This window comes from Elaeis guineensis, chromosome 15, assembly GCF_000442705.2.
Source record: "Elaeis guineensis isolate ETL-2024a chromosome 15, EG11, whole genome shotgun sequence".
NCBI classification, from domain to species: Eukaryota; Viridiplantae; Streptophyta; class Magnoliopsida; order Arecales; family Arecaceae; genus Elaeis; species Elaeis guineensis.
This window is the reverse complement of record NC_026007.2, coordinates 74,040,371-74,061,274: the sequence shown is the minus strand read 5'-3', so window position 1 is coordinate 74,061,274 and position 20,904 is coordinate 74,040,371. Positions and strand designations below refer to the sequence as shown.

General features: G+C 38.5%; 2 protein-coding genes across 3 annotated transcripts; one reads left to right on the top strand and one right to left on the bottom strand.

Moving 5' to 3' along the window:
- The first annotated feature begins 236 nt into the window (after positions 1-236).
- Positions 237-11,002, top strand: LOC105058769 (phosphatidylinositol/phosphatidylcholine transfer protein SFH6). Its single transcript, XM_073249012.1, is given in 17 exon segments — positions 237-463; positions 536-651; positions 2,104-2,307; positions 2,310-2,403; positions 4,800-4,899; positions 6,445-6,613; positions 6,616-6,710; positions 6,817-6,894; positions 6,989-7,090; positions 7,176-7,225; positions 7,328-7,427; positions 7,506-7,604; positions 7,697-7,813; positions 8,428-8,557; positions 9,405-9,810; positions 10,635-10,707; positions 10,812-11,002. Coding segments are annotated over 17 exon segments (2,121 nt in total). The 5' UTR covers positions 237-296; the 3' UTR covers positions 10,833-11,002.
- A 1,889-nt stretch (positions 11,003-12,891) lies between these two features.
- On the bottom strand, positions 12,892-19,059 carry LOC105058768 (iron-sulfur assembly protein IscA-like 1, mitochondrial). Of its 2 annotated transcripts, none has more exons than XM_010941811.4 (4): positions 18,884-19,059; positions 17,103-17,271; positions 13,480-13,597; positions 12,892-13,369 (listed from the first exon to the last, which is right to left on the bottom strand). In XM_010941811.4, exons 2-4 carry the CDS (start codon positions 17,266-17,268, stop codon positions 13,264-13,266), a joined length of 390 nt encoding a protein of 129 aa, XP_010940113.1. In that variant the 5' UTR covers positions 17,269-17,271; positions 18,884-19,059; the 3' UTR covers positions 12,892-13,263. The 2 variants fall into 2 exon arrangements, with proteins under 2 accessions (XP_010940113.1, XP_010940110.1); XM_010941808.4 differs by having other exon boundaries at positions 17,103-17,303; positions 18,884-19,058.
- Positions 19,060-20,904: the final 1,845 nt, after the last annotated feature.

The window sequence follows — 20,904 nt, the reverse complement described above, 5'->3', positions numbered from 1 at the left end:
TGGGTATAATTATGGTGCCCGGATCATCCCGCCACGTGAGAGAGCAAAAATGATATATGGATGATAACAGCACACTCTCATCATAAGTTGTGTAGGCGCTCGGCGCGTCCCCCGTGGGCCCTCGTTCACTGTTTCTGCCACGTGGCACCCATACTGCTCGGATCAAGTACTCCCGACTTGTTCCCGCTTACCGTCTCTCCACACTTCAAAGCGAGTAAAACCTAAAAAAGAAAACTAAAGAGATTTTAATAAAAATCGTCCCCGATTTCTCCGCCGCGGAATCGGCGATACTTTTTATGCTATATCTTTTCTTCAATTCCTCGGCTCCCCCCCCTCCCGGCTCTCCTTTGTACCCTACCTCAGCTCCGCCTCGAAATCCTCCGTCCAAATTGCCGCCGCCGGCCGCCCGATCTCCTTCTCCACGCCGCCCGCTCGATCCGCCGCCCGTGCTGATCCTGTCGAGGTACTCCTATCCGCATCTGGTGTGGTTTTACGGCCGATCCGACGGCGTCTAGGTTTTCTTATCGGAATGCAGCTTCTTTCCAGGGAATTCTGATTTTTTTCGTCTCGGGATTCGGAGTTTCTTGTCTCATCTCGTAACCGGATCGCCGTCGGATATGTCGGGGCCGCTCGATCGGTTCGCCAGGCCCTGTGAGTGGCTCTGAATCTCTGCTAATTGTGTGAATCTTGGAAGAATTTCTCGTTTCTTTGTTTTATTAGATGGATTCGCAGAAATTGCCTGCGATTTGTATAGGTTTTATTAGTAAAACCAGATCTTGGGTGTTTAGTTATCAGTTTGGGGTTCTAAATTTCTCTATGGATCGAATTTGGCCTCAGTAATATTCTTTCTGAGTAATGTGTGTGGTTTTCTTTTTCTCTTTTTCCTTTGGGATTCATTTTTCTGTGATTCATAGATAAGTTTATTTGTTAATTGTATTATTAGCACAGGACAGCTATTCTTTGTCGTAAAACATGAGAATAGAAATTCAATTTATGGCCAATTTAGTTTTATTCTACTCACTATCTTCAACTAAGTCTGAGGTTGCAAGCAGTTGCCATTGGCATATTATACGTGCTGGGACTGTCTCTAAGTCATGATCTTTGCAAGAAACAGGAAAAAGAAAAACATGGAAATTAATTTGCTCATCGATTCCATTAAATGGCTAGTGGAGGTCTTAAATGACCACAGGCTTGGGGCGTTCTTACTTATGTTGACTTGGATGATTTGCCATGAAGGAATTTTGAAGCGTTGATTTTGAATCCTTTAGATATCTAGAGAAGTGTCATATGTTCACTGTATGAGGGTGCTATATGGATTTAGAGCTTAAAGAGAAGGACTTTAACCAAGGCAAGTTCTATTTCATCTTTGTAGGACTAGGTGTTTTTGTTTCTCCTCCATTTTTTCCTTCTGAATGTTGGATCTATCATATGCAAGAGAAACAAAAAATTAGTTACAAATCTATATGTTTTTCTCCTCCTCCAATATTGGCAAAACTTAAATCTTACAGTTCCTTCATATATAGATTAAATCAGACATTTGGTACTAGTCATTTGCTTTATTATTTTACCACATTCAAGTTTACAAGATATGGGCTATCATTGCATCTTTATATTAAGCGTTGTGCACTTGATGTTGCATCTCTCGAATATGTGCAACAAGATGTAATAATCAACAAACATATATCTTAATTGGTTTTGCATGTCTTGGGATTGATTTTCTTGGTTGATAGGCTATAATAGTCTCATTTTTTACATTTGGATCCTGTCTGTATTTTAATCTGGTATGGTCAATTATGGTCTAATTTGAGTATTAGCAAGTTGACAATACAACATTTTGCATGGTTAGCATGGGTTGCTTCAAATCTTTGTATTCTTCATCCTGACTTCTAAAAGACTAGGTATATTGGTACCTTTAAGGCATATGCAGCCTTTATGTCAAAATTTATACATAACATTTGGATACATTTTGTACAAAATTAATTTTCATTATCTTTTAAAATCCTTTTAAATAAAGATTGTTCAAGACAATGTGGCATAATGTGACTGCTTAGATATGTCCATCATATTCAATGAATGAAAAATGACTTCTGTAGTGTGTTGCAGGTTTTGAGGGTTTTTCGAGTCATGATGAACGAAAGGAACGGAAGTCAGATTTTGAGAATTCAGAAGATGAAAGGAGGACAAGAATCGGATCATTGAAGAAAAAGGCTATAAATGCATCAACTAAATTTAGACATTCTTTAAAGAAAAAGAATAGGAGAAAAAGCAACAGTCGGGTTATTTCTGTTTCAATTGAGGATGTACGGGATATGAGGAGTTACGAACTGTTGATGCATTTCGTCAATCACTAATTTTGGATGAGTTGCTACCTGCATGTCATGATGATTATCATATGATGCTGAGGTAACTCGGTTTCGTTGATTTCAATGTTTTGACTATGTATATTATGCATCTCTGGCTTGTTGAAATGTTCTTGTAGTTGTTTGGAATCCAATACCTATTCGACCTTTTTTTATTTATTTAAATGGACCAAATACCAGTATATAGATTATAACCCTTGAATTAAAGAGCTTTTTCTGGGAGCTTTTGCATACTGCAATGCTACAAATATACCCTATACTGCCTTTTTTGCCGGTCCTGGTCCCTATATATAATTCTGAAGGACCTCACTATCTTAAATTTACTCCCTAACTTCATTTTCAGCTTTCAAAGATTACTTGCCTACACTCTAAAGAACCCTTGCCTCAGTGCTTATTAATGTTTTGTCAATCCCGCTCTGTTGCATGCCTTGACCTAGGAAGCATGGATACGGCAAAATGGTTGCTGTACCAGTATTGGATACGTATCCGCATCGTACCGTACCCTATATCCATATACAAAATAGCTGTTATATTTTTAAGAATTTTCGTATCTCTATTTCAGTATCGTATCGTACCTATGTCCCGTATCATATCTGTGCTTCCTAGCCTTGCACAAAAGGAAGGTAAATTGTGGTATGGTGGTGGATATTGGCCTAATGCCTATACTATTCCTGACCTAAATGGTGGGCTATGTTGGTTACCATATATTAGTTTTTCCATGTTATATGCAATGATCATGTTGTTTTTTTCTTTTATGATCTCTCTAGTCAATTAAATGACATGCAAATGAGTAGTTTATATCAATGTTTGTATTTTAAAAGCATTGATTGGTTCTGAATTCGGACACATATTCATACTTCGGACACATATTCATACTTCGGACACATATTCATACTTCATAGTGGCACTATTCTTTCATGATGGAGTAGTTTGATAAAGACCAAGGGCATTTGCACATTTTTAAAAACAGACACTAATAAGGCTATACATGCTAAACATTGGTTATTCACAAATTTCCAGGGCACCTAATTTCAAAACATGGTACCAATTTAATGCACATTGTTCTCCTCCTAATGTTGGTGAAATCTACTTTCTCATATGGGTTGCGTTCTGGTTTGGTGGACGGGCATTGGCTTTTCTCGCTAGTTATCTTGTGATCATGACTCAAGAATCTGCTTCTAGAACTTCTACTGTTCAGGTTTAAATTGTAATCACCCAAAAGTTTTAGATCAATTCAAATTTCCAGTAATTCTAACAGAAGCTCAGATCCAGATATTTTGCTTCTCTTTACCTTGCTTTGATAAACTAAAACCACCAAGGAAATAAAATTGAGAGGGAAGGAGAAATTTTAGTTTCCACAATATTACTCAGGAATTGCTGTATTGCAATGCCCTGTATATTTCTAATCAATGACTAAAAATTTTCATTTTCTTAATAGTAGTATTGCTCCTATAAACATATTTCTGTGATCATATGATTCATAGAAAGCAAATGGAGCAATATAAACTATGGGCCATAAGAAATGGTTCCAACTTGGAAAGAATCCTAATAAAATCTGCTCACCCAAGCCTTTTGGTAAGAGCACACATCTTTCCTGCACCCCACCATGTTTGCATGTGTGTTATCAGGATACCACTGGCCCACAAATTGCCCCCTTCTCTCTCTCTCACACACACTTCTTAATAGGTTGAGCTCTGAACAAGATGTCCAGCCTTGCATGGTTTCCGTAAATTAAAACAGGCTCCAACTAAATGACTTGGCCCTGATAACTTAAATGTAAGGCCAGGTAGAGTCTCCCCTGGTCCACAAAATAATTTAGTGTCAACTGTCTATCTAATCATTAATTACAAGCTAGTATAACCCCCACCACCTTTAAAAAATCTGAGTTCTTGTGCACTTTCATTTTTACCATGGTTATCAACATATGTCCTATGACATGATTCACGTCACAAAATATCATCATTCCTCTGATTAGCAGGTCCACTTAGATGCTTCTATCATTTTTCTGTTGTTCGCAACAATTAAATTATACTATACCTTTCAATGATGCAGCATTTCTGCTCTCTTTGGCATTGATATTTTATTCTTGTTACTTCATGTGTGTCTCCAGTTGGCACCTCTAGTAGGTCCTACTAGATTTTTATTATGTATATCTAACACCAATAGGCTTGTAATATTTTTAAGTTTTTTTTCCCAAAAAACTTCTGCTCAAATTCATGTGCAACCTCTCCAGTGTGTAGGGATGCAAACTGGATCAGAAAGATTCTGATTACATGTATTTTTGTAGATATCGTTGAAATTACATCACATATTGCTTCACAAATTGAGATTCTTATTCTATATTTAGTTTTTCTTTTTTTATTGAAGTTGATTTTCCTTTGTTGTTGCAGTTCAACTATTTCTTAGTTTCTGATGTACCAAAAACTTGTTCACTTTTAGATTTTTGAAGGCAAGGAAGTTTGATATTGACAAAGCAAAGCACATGTGGGCTGAAATGCTTCAATGGAGGAAGGAATATGGTGTTGATACTATTGTAGAGGTAATCGATAAATTCCTCTCTAGCATAGTTATGAAATCAAAAAAGCCTTATTGTCAAAATGATTAGAAAGACCTATAGACAGTACATAGAAAAAGGAGTTTTTTTATTTTAAAAAAAGAAAATCATTGGTTGCTAAGTTTGGTACATGAAAAATCAATCACATTTAACAGTGCTTTATGAATTAAATAATAAGGTGTTTAATGCCAGCTTCATTTCATCATATCTGCCCCTGCCAATATCCCTCATCTTCTTAACTATCTCATTGTTAGATGTCTCTGCCCTCCCTCTCACCACCGTCTCCTTGTTGGCATCCGATGGCCACACATTTCAGGATTCTACCCCATTTCCCATAAACTTCGATCCTTCTTCCATGGTCTTTTGCCTCTCTGCAGGCTCAAATGGGGGCTAGCTTGTTGGATCCAGTCAATCTGAGTAGGGAAGGTGATCTAGACCCATCCCCATTGCTAGAAGAGCATGATGGTTGACATCATTTTGTCCATCAAGAAAGGGCACACAATGATCAGATACACGTAGAGCATGATTTAAGTGCCAAATAAACATCGGATTCTAATCACCTGATCCCTCTGATTTCTGCTGGTGTGTGCCTTTAAGCATTGGTGGATAGCTAGCTGATGAGGGTGGAAGATTGAACAATGTTGGTGGCAGTGGTGGAGGCAGAGCAGGGCAAGGTTCTGCCGGTAAGGAAGGGCATGGGGATCGTGAGCAGATGGCTACAGAGAGGAATAAGGAGGGCCATGAGGGGGAAGGGAGTGATCAAGGGGAGGCGGCAGAGTAGGCTTGAGTCAAGTCTATAGAAGAAGAGGGAGGTGGGAGCAGCATCATGTGGTGGAGTGGAACTAATAAAGAAGAAGAGGGGTTTTTATGATGTCGACGGAAACAGAGAGATGAAGGACAATGGAGGTGATTAGTGTGGAGGTAATGGGTGGGTGCGGTGGCATTGGGCTGCAAGGGGTTGGCGGGTGAGTGTGTGAGAGGCTTGTTGAGGAATGGGGGTTGATATCATGCTATAACAAAGCCAAAGAATGATGTTGTCTATTGATAGTCAGATCCAATGGTTCTTCATGGGATTTCAGTTAGAACCTGGTGTACGAAACTGGAAGGACTAGATGCCTTTCTTTTAAGAGGAGAGAACATACATATACATATACATACATACATATGTACATATATATACATAACATGTATGCATACATATGTAAATACATGCGTGTTTACATTCATCCATGTATTTATTTCAAGCATGAAATATGGAACATATTCAATGTGGAATCATTTTGTCTCTAAAAGCAGATTTAAGCTCCATATCAGAGGTACACTATCATGGTTGTTAAACTGTTGTTCCAAGCTCTAGCATTTGAATATGCTCTAGATAGAACTACTTGAAAAGGGAGCTTCTGTTAAGATGGTGAACCCGTCCATGAAGAAATAACCTTTTGCTCACATACCACATAAACTCATCTTTGATTTTTGTCATTCTTTTACTTAAAATTGATCGTTATCTAACTGAAGTTAACATGTCATCAGGATTTTGAGTACACTGAGTTAAATGAAGTTCTACAGTACTATCCTCATGGTTATCATGGTGTGGACAAGGAAGGGAGACCTGTATACATTGAAAGGCTGGGAAAAGTCGATCCCAACAAACTCATGCAGGTGACAACAATGGATCGCTATGTAAGATACCATGTGAGGGAGTTGAGAGGAGCTTTTTGATCAAGTTCCCAGCATGCTCGCTTGCAGCAAAAAAGCACATTGATTCAAGTACAACCATTCTAGATGTTCAGGGCGTGGTATGTTATCCCAGCATGACCTCACTACAAAAGTTGTATCATTTTGTAGTTAGAATTCTTAATGGTGGTGTGCATGTCTCATATGATGTCATATGTGTTCCTGTAGGGCCTGAAAAACTTCAGCAAGACTGCCCGAGACCTGATTGTGCGATTGCAGAAAATTGACAATGACAACTACCCAGAGGTTTATGATCAATGTCCAAGTTTTGTGGTTTAAATGGATTTCCTGATTCCTATAAGAAAACACCTGAATAGCATGGTGAACAATGTTTTTGCAGACATTGTACCGAATGTTTATCATCAATGCTGGTCCAGGCTTTAGGCTGCTATGGAACACTGTGAAATCTTTTCTTGATCCAAAAACTACTTCAAAGATTCATGTAAGCAATTCTATCATGAGGTGGAACTTTTCTCTAGAGATCAAGAAACCATAGGTTGAACTTGCTATTTCTAATTTTTCTTCAGGTTCTTGGAACCAAGTACCAAAACAAGTTGCTCGAGATAATTGATGCCAGGTAGGTGCCCTGCCTCTTGCTTTTTGTTGGATTTACTCATGGAAGTAATCACTTATATCCAACCTGCCACCTCACTTCTGTGTCATACTGGATTCTCTCTAGTGAGCTGCCAGAATTTTTTGGCGGTACTTGTACCTGTGCAGAATATGGAGGATGCCTTAAATGTGAAAAGGGACCATGGAAGGACCCAAATATATTGAAGGTTTCAATTATTGTCCTCTTTTCTTTATCTTATTCTTCTCTAGTAGTTGGCTTATCTGTTATTTTTTCCCAAACTCAGATGGTCCTCAGTGGTGAAGCACGATGCGCAAGACAAATTGTAACTGTTTCCAGTGGTGAGGGGAATACCATTGCTTATGCTAAGCCACAATACCCAGCAGTATGACCTCTTATCCTTTTCAGTTTAATTCTTAAACTCAAACTTAGTCCATTTTCCTTAGAAGGTCAAAATGTTTTCTCTCGTTGGACCAGATAAAGGGTAGTGATACATCTACTGCTGAATCTGGCTCGGAAGTTGAAGATGTTACTTCTCCCAAAGCATCAAGGAGTTATATTGCACATCCTCAGTTGACTCCTGTTCGTGAAGAGGTAAGCTTGAAGTCCTGTTGGATGTATAGTGGGTGTAAGGATTTCTTTTGCTATCATTTAGATGAGGAAGCTGTAATTTTACAGTTCTGCTGTGCTAAATGCATTAACCTGTGGTTCAGATACTGTTAACCTGTTTTTGTTGTCCTCCACTATGTATTCCAACTATTGGTAAGAGTTTACCCCAACATGTGAGTACCAAAATATGTTTGGTCATTATGTTTTTTCCCTTTTTAAGGGGTTCGTCTGGTTTTCCTTGGAACTATGCATGTTGACTTCCTTCAAAGTTGCGCATGAACCCAGAATTTTGCAAGTAAACTCTTTTTCTTGCACGGCTCATGAGTTCCATGGGCAAGTTGCTTAAATATTTCTTTTTACACAAAATTTGAAACTTTTTAACCATGCGATCATGAGTATAAAATGCTGGAGATTGACATAAAATTACACAGTACATACATAATGGAATGGATCCAACTTTAAGAGTTGAGCCAAGCAATACTAATCTGGAATATATGCATACGTAGAGAGACACCTGCACTTTATATTTTTATAGGATGAAATATAAAAAGTGTGTGTAACAGAATACATGTCTTAACATGAACTCTGTGTTCTTGCAGGCAAAAATGGTTAAGGCAGTTAGCTTTTCTGGCTTTCCAGAGCATGATGAATATGTCCCAATGGTTGATAAGGCTGTGGATGCAGGGTGGAAGAAGGAAGCTTCTAATCAAAAACTCTCTTTGTCTAAAGGTTCGTAAATCCAAACTTATAGAATAGTAGGTTGCTAAGTTTAAGACCTAAAAAAGAAAAAAAAGAAAAAAAAGAAAAAAAAAGAAACTTATGGACATATCCTATGTGATCAGGTCGCACAATCAGATGAGGTTTCTGAAGATCACATAACCTAAGGCCTAAAAAAAATATCACACTTAAGTACATTAATGCTGAATAAATTTAATTTACCTCTTTTTTGCATTGTATTTCTAACTCTTTCAACACTACCAATAGAATGGAGCCCTGGAGCTTTAGGAGCATTAAGGAAGGTTTGATAATATGCTGAATTTCATATGATGCTGTTTGATCTTTTAACTATGAAATTTAACCTGCTTCTGATAGTCAGAAGCTTTTGATGAAATTTTAACCAAGTATTGGTATCATGGTGATAGATGACTTTGAAATTGTTCTGAGTCAGCCCACCCACACTTACCAGCAATCTGGTGTTTGGTCTCAAATTTTAGATAACAATGAATGCTAAAATCTTTAAAATATTTTTCTTGCAGCGTGTTTAACATCCAACTCTTAAATTTAAGACTTGTAATTTCATACCGACCTCTTCAGCTTACTAAATTTTATGCCACAAAGCACTTTCAGAACAGTTTATGTAGACTTGAAGATAGCTGCTTTGAGCTCTCTCAAAATTATTCAATTTCATAAGCTAGTCGCTTTGAGTGGAAGGATAAATGATTATCGTAGTGGTCAAATCCTGTTACAGCACTTGTTTTGTCACATTTCTTTCGGGTTGCTATTTACTTTGCCAGTAGTTTCCTGAAATGGTGGTACTGGTAACCTTGGCTAAGCAGGCTGTTATCCCTGAAAACAGGATCATTTTCTTTGTCAGACACGTGTAAGCCTCCTGAAGGACTTCAAGCTCAGATAACTGCATTGTTTGTGGCCTTGTTCATGATGCTTTTTACACTGTTTCGCTTCGTCACCAGCTGTGTGATGAAGAGGCTTCCAGACAAAACTTCCAAGCCAGATCACCTCTATTCTACATATTCTGTAGACCCCATTCCTAAAGGGGAATTTCGCCCCCCTTCACCTGCTCCTGGGTTCACAGAGGTAGACCTCCTTTCATCTGTCTTGAAAAGGCTGGGTGAGCTGGAAGAGAAGATTGATATTCTTCAAGCTAAGCCATCTGAAATGCCCTCGGAGAAAGAAGAGTTGCTTAATGCTGCTGTCCGCCGTGTAGATGCATTAGAAGCTGAGCTTATAGTTACCAAAAAGGTGTGCTTTTTCATATTATTTTACAGAATTGTATATATTCTTACTTAGCAAACAGATACATCTTTTGTAAGGATGTATCATGGCTCATGATACTGAGCACCCAAGAGTTAGAAGATATATGTCAACATGCCTTGTACTTTTAGCGAATGTTTTTCTTTTTTTTCCAGAACCCAGCCATTGTCTGCAACAGGGTGCACCAATTCCACAAATGGTGGTAAAATCAAATGCCAATGTCCTAAATTATTACCCTTGCATTGTAATTAAAGTGTCCCTAGTTTTTAGTATTCTTGTCTACTATGATATTACGTGGGCCCAATTTGCTTTCTTGATCGATAGATCAATCCTTTTCTAGGCCAACTGTATGCAGACCATCTTCCTCTCGCCCAAGAGGGCATATGTGTTCATACCTGGCCTTCTTCCTTTGACCATGTGTTTGTTCCTTGTGTCCATCAAAGGGAAAAGGGTTTCTTCCTTGTATGCAAGGATTAAAGTATTACATGTCACATCTGCATTAATTGCAAGCTGGCATGGTATGGTCTGGTACATCTCTTGCCTGATAACATGCTAATAGCCAGAAGAATGAGTCTGCTTATGCAGACTGGTAGACATGATATTGGGGTATCCTGTACTTCAACGATATGATATATTACAATGCAGAGCTCTTTAAATCTGTGCTTTTATGCTATCTTGCATGCAATGTCACATGCTTTGTTAGTCTTTCTTTGTTCATCTTTGCATGTATGCCATCTACCTGAATATGTTTAGATGAAAATAGGCTTCTGCTTTTTTGCTATCTTCACACTTATTGTTGCATATGCCTCCTAGGTTTACATGAAGCTCTTATGAGGCAAGAAGAGCTGCTTGCATACATTGACCGTCAAGAAGAGGCCAAGTTTCGGGTCAGTCCTTATTTCTAATTTACATCATCGTTCATGTATATTTGTTATTTCTGATTTGATAATAGAGATGGCTCACAATATGTTTATGTATATATTTATTGCAGAAGAAGAAATTTTGCTTTTGAAGAAAGACTGTGTGCAGATCCATTTCACCATGACCATCCTGCTGTTGATGAAAGATGATTTTGATTTGTGTTTATTCAGAGAAACCCTTTCCTGATAACAATAGTTAATGAACTTCTGACTCTTTTGAGATGAATGAGCTGATAAAAATAAACATATTGTTTCATTTTTATCTCCTGCTGTTAATATCATTGTTGATACCCAGTCTGTTAATCTCTTTGAGCATTGGTATCAAACATGTGTATGCTTTTACGACACCTAACACGTTTTAGATCCCAACATTTTGATATCTACCTCCAGAAGAGGCATAACTGAGTTTTATTTCATTTGAGAAATGAAGGAATAGATGCCAACCTGGATGGGAAGTTGGAGAGTTGACATCATTTTAACAAACGAGGACTTTGTTCAAGTTGGAGCTGTTGCCTACAGTTGTTGTTGGTGAAAACTGCTGGATTTTTTTGAGCGTTAATTCGGTGAGGCACTTACATAAGGTGGATGTGCCAGTATAACTTGAGACCTAGAGCTGAAATTTTACGAGATTACGGTGAGGCTTGAAATTGTTGTACGAGTTGGAAAGGGTGAGCAAATGTGCCAATTTAATTCATTTTGTTTTATGAAATATGTAAAGGAAAAGGCAAAAGGCAGCTTGATTACTCAACGTTAGCTCTCAAATATGCTGCAACGCTGTCACCATAGACTCCAATCTTGGAGGTTGGCGTTTGGACTCGGTGTCAACTCCAAATCAGAACCATTCCACATGCTGTCATGCCTGATGATTGATGATGGTCGAGCATAATGATTTCATCATCTGGATGAAAAAATGAGGGAGATTTAATGGTACTACAATCAGGTAGATCGATTTTTTTTTCAAATATATTATCCAAAATTTAAACTCAGAACCCCCAGTTGATAAGCAGAGATGTACAGGCACAAGAATTTGTAGCGGGTATCATGATTGTTCCAAAAACTTTTTGAAAGCCTTCTCTTATGTTATACCTTGTCACCACATGTTTGATGAATGGCTTTCATTTTTAGGGAATAAACTATCTTCCGTATATCATCAATAAATTTGTAGTTACTAAGAGTTTTTAATCTGAAGATTAATAATTTAATACGGAAGCGTAATGAGTTCATAACGGTAGTCTTCATGATGGCTAATAATACCGTCAGCGCAGCCGTTATTTTTTTCCGACGACGAATCCGGGTGCTGTTAAAATAGAACAACGGTTATCATTGCAAGCTCGATGGAGAAGGAAGGCTGCTTCTTCGACTTCGTGTCGGCTCCTTGACTCAGATCCCGGCTCGCTCTCTTCATTATAAGAAGCAGAGATCTCTGGATACGGGTAAAACCCTAACCCTCATTGGATCTCTGCTCTCAAAATGGTGCTGATATCTTCTGGACATCCCGCGCATGAAGGGCCTCATCCTCGATTCCCAGAGACGGCAAGGATCCCTGATCGTCTCTTTCGACCTCCTCTTAATCTCAGCTTGCTAAGATCCTGGCTTGTTGGATCCCATGTCCTCGTGCTTGTTCTGTTGCCAATCGTTTAGGTCTCTTCTCGATCGTCGATCGATCTCATGGCATGAAGTAGGGTTTCCTGGCAACACAGGTTGATGCACTTCTGCAAAACTGCTACGATCTTTCTCAGACGTAAAAGGTTTTTGGGTTCTTGAATCTTGGCGAAATATTTGGAAATTTTTGTGTACTTTTGTAGGATATGCAAACCGTAAAAGATGGCCCTGAGGTGGTTGGTTGAATCTCGGGCGTACATCACGCGAGCTGAAAGGAATTGGTGGATGGCTGAAGCCTAAATGAAATAATCGGTACGGGACGTTTGGAATAAAACGAGTGGCAAGCTCCGCCTTGTCAAGGACTGAATTAGGAGGAGGAGGAGGAGAAACAGACCCACCTATCGGGAGTGTTTCTTGTCATAGAGTAGTCATAGAGTGTTAAAAGACTCTTGTAAGTGATTTCCAATGGTTCCAGACGACTGAATCTAGAGCTGTTATTATTTGATGAAAGAATGTAGCGCCCATGAATACAATCAATATTATTTGATGTACAAAATTATGTAGCTCGATATTTTCCCTTGATATTAAACTGCAAGTCCGGCAAAACGATGCAAACCTTTCAGAAAATAACTATTTACGATACATCCAAGAATGACATTATATACAAGATACACCAAAATGCTTACACGCAGGGTCTCATAATTTCTATGACCATGCATGCAGAGAAAATACAAGATTGCAGGACTGCTGTTACATAAAACCTGCTCCTACAAAAGATTTGCCGATTTTGATCTCAGCAGCACAATGGTTTTAACCGCAGCTTTGTATCATGTTCTTCCAGTGGAAAATTGTAAGAAGTTCCAAACAGCTCGTCAGATAATTGCAGCAAATGAGCCTAATTGGACTCCAGCCCTAAAAATATTATGTCCCACCTGATTTAGCATTTTGAGTGGTGCTTGTTGTCATAAAGGATTCGCCACAACCACATTGCCCTTTCGAATTTGGATTGATGAAAATGAACTCTGACCTGCACAACAATCACCATGAGAAAATAATAAAATGGCTTTGTTGCATAGCTCCCAAAGGAAGAAACATAAGATAAAACAAAGCTAGGTTATTAATTAGAGGCAGGCTTACTTTAGTGCATCATCAACAAAGTCCATCTTGGTTCCAATTACATGCATGAGAGCTTTTGGATCAACTAGTATCTTGACGCCCTTGTCCTCCACCAGTTCATCAAATTTCCCTTTCCCGTCTGTAGCAAAGCAAACATCATTTCACTCCATTAGTACCAGAATAAAATATCAGAGGATGCGTCATTTAATTAAAACAACCCAAGAAGGGGAGAGAGAGGGTGGGAGAAAAAAGGATAAACAGTGACAGGAAACTCAAGTCTATTTCAAAGTATTAAACCTTTTTTTGTCTTTTCTATGTAAAATCACAAGCAAATCATGATTGAACTAGAGTCATTGATCTAGGTTTGGCAGATGAAAATGTACATGAGTTATTATTGATCACACCAGATCTAGTTCTTAAGTGTTTTACCACCTATGGTTGACTTTTGACAAATTAGTTTGATCACAGACTTGGAGATATTTTTCCAGCCATCAACATGAAGTACATAGACCAGCTACCTTCTTCCCTTTTAGAGCTGATATCACCCTGAAGGCCCATATACTTTGAGGAACTAGAGAAGTTCTATCGCATAGAGAAATTCTTTGCAATAGAATTCTTTGATATATCACCATATATCAATGACAGGTCAACAGCATACATCAAACTGCTGACATAACCATAATATGGATTTTTGATATGTTGATCTCCTCAAGAGAGCAAATAGTTTAAAGGAAAATGAAACACCATCCTGCAGCCAAAAAGCTCAACTGCTACCAACATTGGTATTACTCCAACTGTCATTAAAAAAAAAGAAAAAGAAAAAGAAAAAAGAGAAACTCCAATTTGGTTCCCAGTAACTAGTATATTGCTAATGGTAGTGTTCTCCCTGCATGGTAGGTGGCCCATGCAGCCTAAACATTCACAAATCTGCTGGAAATCTGCAATGGATCTGCCATGTCACAGGCAAATTTGAGAGCGCACGCTACTGTAAACCTAGAAGTAATTTGATGCATGTTACAATTTTACATGTATGCACACCGACACTGTTTGCAAGTTAACAATGACTCAATCAAATAATTATAATAATTTTCATAAAACTTGTGAAAGCCAAAAGCTTGGAAATTTATGTATGGTTACTGTTGATGTATAACCCTTCTTCAGATCTTTCATATCAAGTTAATCAACATGCAACACCAGCCTTTTTCAAAACATCTCATGCTACCCATTCAGGCATTCATGGATAATCTACCTATGTTGTTAGTATTACCCTTTCCTTTCACGCAAGTCTTACATGTTCTTGTCAGGGAGTTTATCCAGCATTGCTCCATATATTTCTATCCTTCATCATTTTATATCTTATGAATGCATTGCATACTCCAGCAATCAACTTAAACCTGGTCTCTCCTGGTTGAACTCTGACTTAGCACTCTCATATTTACTCTTGCATGTCATTTTCTTGCACAGCATTTCAATGCAATGCAAGATAGTGCTACTTGCTGCAGTATGACAATATCTTACTAAACATTGCTCCATGAAGCTGACTCCATATGAAGTATATGAGGCTTGCTAATTGTAATTAAGACTGGGCTACTCAACTGTTATGTGATACTCCGGCAAGACATTTTTGCTTCAGCTACCTCATTGCTATATGAAATTTGATGTAACACTTTACGAGGTCTAATGTAAGACATGATGAACTTGATAAAACTTACTAGGAATTAAAAGAATAGAGAGAAGGAGAAAAAAAAACCATAAGGAAATCAACATACATGGTTAACCGTAACAACAATGCCAACATCCAAAATAAACTACATGCTCTTAAAAAGATCTCACCAAGGTTGCTAAAGGCAGCCATCCAACCACCTAAGGCATGCATTTCCGTGCATTGTTTCAGGCTCAGCATATGCTGGAGCACCAAGGATTGCACCTAGGATAGCACCTAGTATCTAGCATCGTTGCCTAAGTGAGTGTCTCTCTGCTATGTATAAGTAGGATGTACCGTCTAACACTCAAATTTAAATGCTTCAACCCATATCACATTAATACCATCTGCATTACAAGGAAAAGTGGTCACAGGAAGGAAACAGAGAGAAAAGGGGGAAGAGGAGGCAGTGATTGGGGACAGTAACTAATGAATATTAAAAGGACACTCCATGAGGACAAATGTTTATGTCCTTCAGTCCTTTCTAGTTTTTCCTTTCTAACTTCTGTGGTCCTCCTCCTCCGCTTCAAAGAGCTTAATGTCAAAAATAAAATTTTTAGATCTATATATAGTTATTTTTCTTCCTTCACTTTTATGGACATGAAGTTCTTTAGATATATGTAAGCTCCCACCATGTCTGTGTCTGGCACTTCATACACCTGTATTCACATTCAAAATTTTCCTACTATCAACTGTCCTTTTGTTGGTAGAACTATGATAGCCATAGATCTAACAAACTGCAGCCTCAAAACCTAAAAATTAACCAAAAAGTAACCAGTAATCCAAACTTTGTTTTCTTTTTAATTTAGAAGTCTCAATAGGGATCAGCCAGCAAAAAAGATTAAAAGAAAATAAAAACAAAAGCAAAACTCTGCAGTTAGAGTTTGTTGTGATTGCTCAGTCTAACGGTCAAAGTGTAATGTACATTTTTTATATGTTATAAATAACCATCCACAATCTGTTATGTACATGAATCGTGAATATTGTAAGATGTGTAGATATATATACAAGTATACAACCCATTTTATTGCAATCAATTTTTCTATCGGTGTGCCTATAAGGCAATACATGTCAATATGCAAAAAAATGAAGAACTTGGAGAACATATACAATTGTCTATTAGTTATTACGCACATGTACACATATTTAATGATGAAAGAAGGTACATAAATACTGAATAACAAATTTTTTGAGCAAAAATCAAACTTAGAGGATTAGATGAACTAACATTATATTGCAGAACCAAAAATTTGACTAGCTAAGACCGAACATGCAAGTCAACGCATCTTTCTGGCAGCCAGTGGCATGTGGCACCATTGATAGTAGTTCATTTTGGCCAAGTAAATGAGATTAATTGATCTACAAATACTCCAAGAGACTGCCTGGATGCCCAATCACCCTATCATTCTGGCATCTTTCACATATGTGGGAATTGACAAGTAGAGAAGGCAGACAGGAATATGAGCCATTGGTGAAGGTTATTGATCACCTGATATTGAGTTTTGTGGACAACCTGAATGAAGAAAGATCCCCAACACCCCCCCCTCCCCACAAAAAAAAAAAAAAACTGAATCTCTCAGATCTCTTCATGATGCCACACACACCCTAAACAGTCTCGACATAAAATATATTCTACTTAACAAAAGAAAATTTAAGACATTAAATCCAGCAAGTCCCTTAAAATAAAAGAATAATTGTAGAAATTATGAAATCAATGAAGTGACACGTCCATAAATGAATTTTTTAAAAACTCTATCAGCACAATTCACAAAGCAAAATAATTATAAGAAGTAGCACCCTCCATTTGACATCTTTAAATCAATGTGAAACTATCAGATAATCTTTTACTTTACAGTCATTCTTAGCTGTTAAAGCAACAAATTTTAAATGATTAAAAAAAAGGAAATAAAATAAATGATGAAGAAAATGTGAGGAACCAAACCAGCATAATTGAGGGTGTAGGATAAACCATTGCAACCACGGGCCTTGACACCGAGCCTAAGATATGGGCGCTGACGGATGTTAAGAAGGTGGCGTATCCTAGCAGCAGCAGCATCTGTCAAAGTCAAGGCCTGCTTACAGACAGAAGGCCCTGCCCTCTCTGCCATGGCCTTTAATGAAGAAGAAGCCATCTTTATAAAGTCTTTGGGCAACAACAGCAACTTAAGTATCAGTCACAATAGTTACTGTGGTAGGTGAGTATACATTCATCATCAATCAATATCTGAGTAATGTATAAACAAGAAAGTATCTGTACTAAATTCACAATGGACAACAGGTTCCTGGTACCCAAAGCTACATGCGAAACAATAGTGGAAGTATTGCTGGAAACGTAAAGTGAAGTCAAAAAACATGCAGGAACTGTGTAATAATGGATATATAGTCGCTTTAAGACTATGGAAGAATGGGTTCTATTTACTTCCCAACTTCTAATGTTGGCACATTTTTGTAGGTGAAGTTTAGAGGATAGGCATCTATTACTGTGCATGTCAAGAACGAGAGGAGGGAGAAATAAAAGGATGATTTTTTTCCTTCTTTTTTTTTTTGGCTCGTGGGGGTGGGAGCTGCTTGTGATCAGCCCCTCAATTTTCTTGTTCTAAATTTCTGTACAACACTACAGACACAGCATTTTGGTTCAGAGTACTGCCACCAATTGCAGCTCCAGAATCAATAGCGCGCTAAGTTCCCTCTCCTATATAGCAGTTGGATATTAGTGCAACAAGGGAGGTAGGTGATTGGTGACTCCATGTGGGATTGGGTCCAAGAGAGCCACGCCAGCTCATTAAGCACCACATTGGAAGCAGGGAATGGAGTTGCAATCTGAAACATTCTCTCCTTTGACTAAGGCTGTGCTTGTATTACTCAGAGTAAGCAAGCAACCAAACTAAAGAAAAAACTTTTACTTAAGTTGCTCATCTGTTTTTCAGTTTTGGCCATATTCCCATTTCAGTCATTTTATCTTCAAATTCTTCCTTTTCATAAATCGCAAAGACGCTCTAAATAAATTGCATTCAAAGGCAACGCTGCACGCATGCTAGATGATTGTCTAATGACAAAATTTTACCTTAAAAAAAAAATCAAGATACAAAAAAGAAATGAATTAAAGTTTTGATTTAGAAATTTTCCATACAGAATTTTCTACTTTTTCTAAAAGAAAATCAATTTCAGAAAGTTTAAGTTCAAAAATATTTCTTTATTGTTTTTTGCGCAGAAATGTGACCTGGAATTAATTTTCGATTTTCTTCATGCATTACATTCTTCTTCTTCTTCTTCCTTCCGTTCAGAAGGGGGAAAAAAACCAACGCCTAAGCTTCTCCTAAGCTCAGCGAAAGCAGGACAGATTAAGAATTACTAGCCGATTAAGCTAACGATAAATGAGAAAAAATAACTGGTGTACAAAGACATGCTTCACCGAGATTGAATTAAGAAAAGTTTCACCCCTCGGAGTGCTCACCAAATTATTGAAGCGATGACGAAAACAACAAACCCTAACCGTCCTCACCCTGGAACCGATTCAAAATCCCTATGTTTTACGACCAGAACACCGCCCAAACTTCAGGGAGAGATTTGGAAAGATTATAAAGTGCCAAACAAAATTAAAGGTAAAATAAAATTAGAGAAAGGGATCGAAACATTCAGATAAAAAAAAAAAGAGAGAGAAAGAATAAATCAGAATTCCAAAAAAAGAGATCGACGGATTCACAGATGAATTCAATGACTAACCTGCGGGGGAGATGAATCGAAGCAAATGAGTTTGGATCGATGAGACGGGCGACGAGCGAACCCCGATTCTCGTTGTTTTTTCTTTCCCCGTTATTTTATTTTATTTTTCCCTTTCGATGATTAAAAGTGGAAGGAAGGCGGTTTCCTTGGAGCCTTTGTTTCCTACCCAAGAAGCTGGGCTTCTGATGGTGCTTCGGCCAGACATGGGTGACACTTGTCCGGTTTTTTGTTCGGTGAGTTCAGTTTCCGCCTTGATTACGTGGCAGGTTCTGGTTGGACAAAATCCGTGTTAGATGGAGTGCATATAGGTGCTTATAGAAATGGACGGCTCATTTCATTGCCTTCCGGCCGTTATTTTATTTTATTTTATTTTTGGTAAGACAGCCGTTATTTACGTTACCAGATGTTCTTCTCCATACGCTTATTTATATGCGGATATAGTTCTGCACAAACACTTTATGCGTTTATCCGAACGTGTCCATGTCTGTGATAGATGGGCCCTAAGGATGAAGGCGGTTCCCTTGAGCCCAAAAGAATTGAGGATTAATCAAGAGGAGTTTTTTTTTTTTAATTTTTCTTTGGTTTTTATAAGACTAGAGTATTATATCGGTCTTGGACCCTTGGCACGGCCGTCACTAGTAAAGCAAATGCAACTGGATAGGTTGAAACAATAATAAGGAAAGAGAATGGAATCTCTGGTTTCCGGTGGGAGATTATTTCAAGCCACCATAATTAAGGTGCATTCCAGCTTGTCTTAAGATGGTTTAGTCATGGCTAGCCAACAAATAATTCTAGTTGGGCAGGAGGGCAGACCTGTGTAGTTCCGCTGCCAAAAGATTCACGAGGATGGTTGCAGAAGGTGACAGAAAATGCAGCGAGAAGATAATCTCGGTCACAAAATGTCATGTTTGGAATGGCATGCAATGCAAGCATGTACATTCTCATTATTTTAGATGGTGTTTGGGTGGGGTTTGTTATATTTTGCTCCAAACTCATCTTTCTTGATATATCTCCCGTGACGGTTGGAAATTCTACATCGAATGAATCTCTTTGTTAAGAAGGCTTTCTTCCTTTATAAGGAGGCAACGGGCATCTTTATTTCGTGTGACATAGGTTAGAGCGGGCGGAGATTTTTCTAGGGCTTCTTGTGCGGGCTTGTTTCTTGCTTGTTCTCCCGTGCAGGTTTGCTCTCTGGCCGATCTCTCGCCTGTGCCTCTTGTGCGCGGGTTTTGCTCTTTGGCCGATCTCTCGCCTGTGCCTCTTGTGCGCGGGTTTTGCTCTCTGGCCGATCTCTCGCCTGTGCCTCTTGTGCGGGTTGCTTTCTGGCTTTCTTCTGTTGGTCTTCGGTTGGTGGTCTACTTGTCTTCTTCCTTCTCGGTTTCACGGATGCCTTGTGCTGCTACGGTTGGTAAGGAGGTATCATCTTGATTTTTTGCCGAGGGTTGAGGAAGGTATCTTCATCTCAGGTATTGTTTTATCTTGATCTATTGCCGAGGCTGAGATTGGTTGATCCGATTGGATCTTGGTTGCCTTCTATTCGATATTTTGTTGCCTTCTTGTTGGTTTCGGATAAAGGTATTTTATACCTCATATTGTACCTATTTTTCGGGACGGATTTAGAGTGAATTGCTCCTCCTCCCCGTGGATGTAGGCCTTTTGTGCCGAACCACGTAAATCTTGGTTCTTTGTCTTTATTTATTTATGCCTGCAATGTGTTTGGTGAATTATCTCAAAGAAATTAGATATTAGATCACAAGCCTAGATCGATCCAATCCGGTGCGCGTTGCTTCAACAATTGGTATCAAAGCACTTGGATGGCTGGTGACAAGAAACCAAGTTTCTCAATGGCTAATGATCCGGTGTCTGTCTCTCACTCCACCACCATCAGGCATGAAGTGGCCGTCTTTGATGGCACGGGAGATTTTTCACTATGGAAGGTAAGGATGAAATATTTGTTGGTTAAAGAAGGTGTTGCAAAAGCCCTTAAGGGTATGGATTCAATTTCGGGAAATAATGAAGCT

Bases quoted from the DNA above. Each gene is read 5' to 3' on its own strand.
- LOC105058768 (XM_010941808.4), bottom strand. From the start codon at position 17,292: ATGGCTTCTTCTTCATTAAAGGCCATGGCAGAGAGGGCAGGGCCTTCT. The intron at 13,598-17,102 runs GTTTGGTTCCTC...GCTTTGCTACAG, and splicing joins CTACACCCTCAATTATGCTG to ACGGGAAAGGGAAATTTGAT. The intron at 13,370-13,479 runs GTAAGCCTGCCT...ATTGTTGTGCAG, and splicing joins TTTGTTGATGATGCACTAAA to GTCAGAGTTCATTTTCATCA.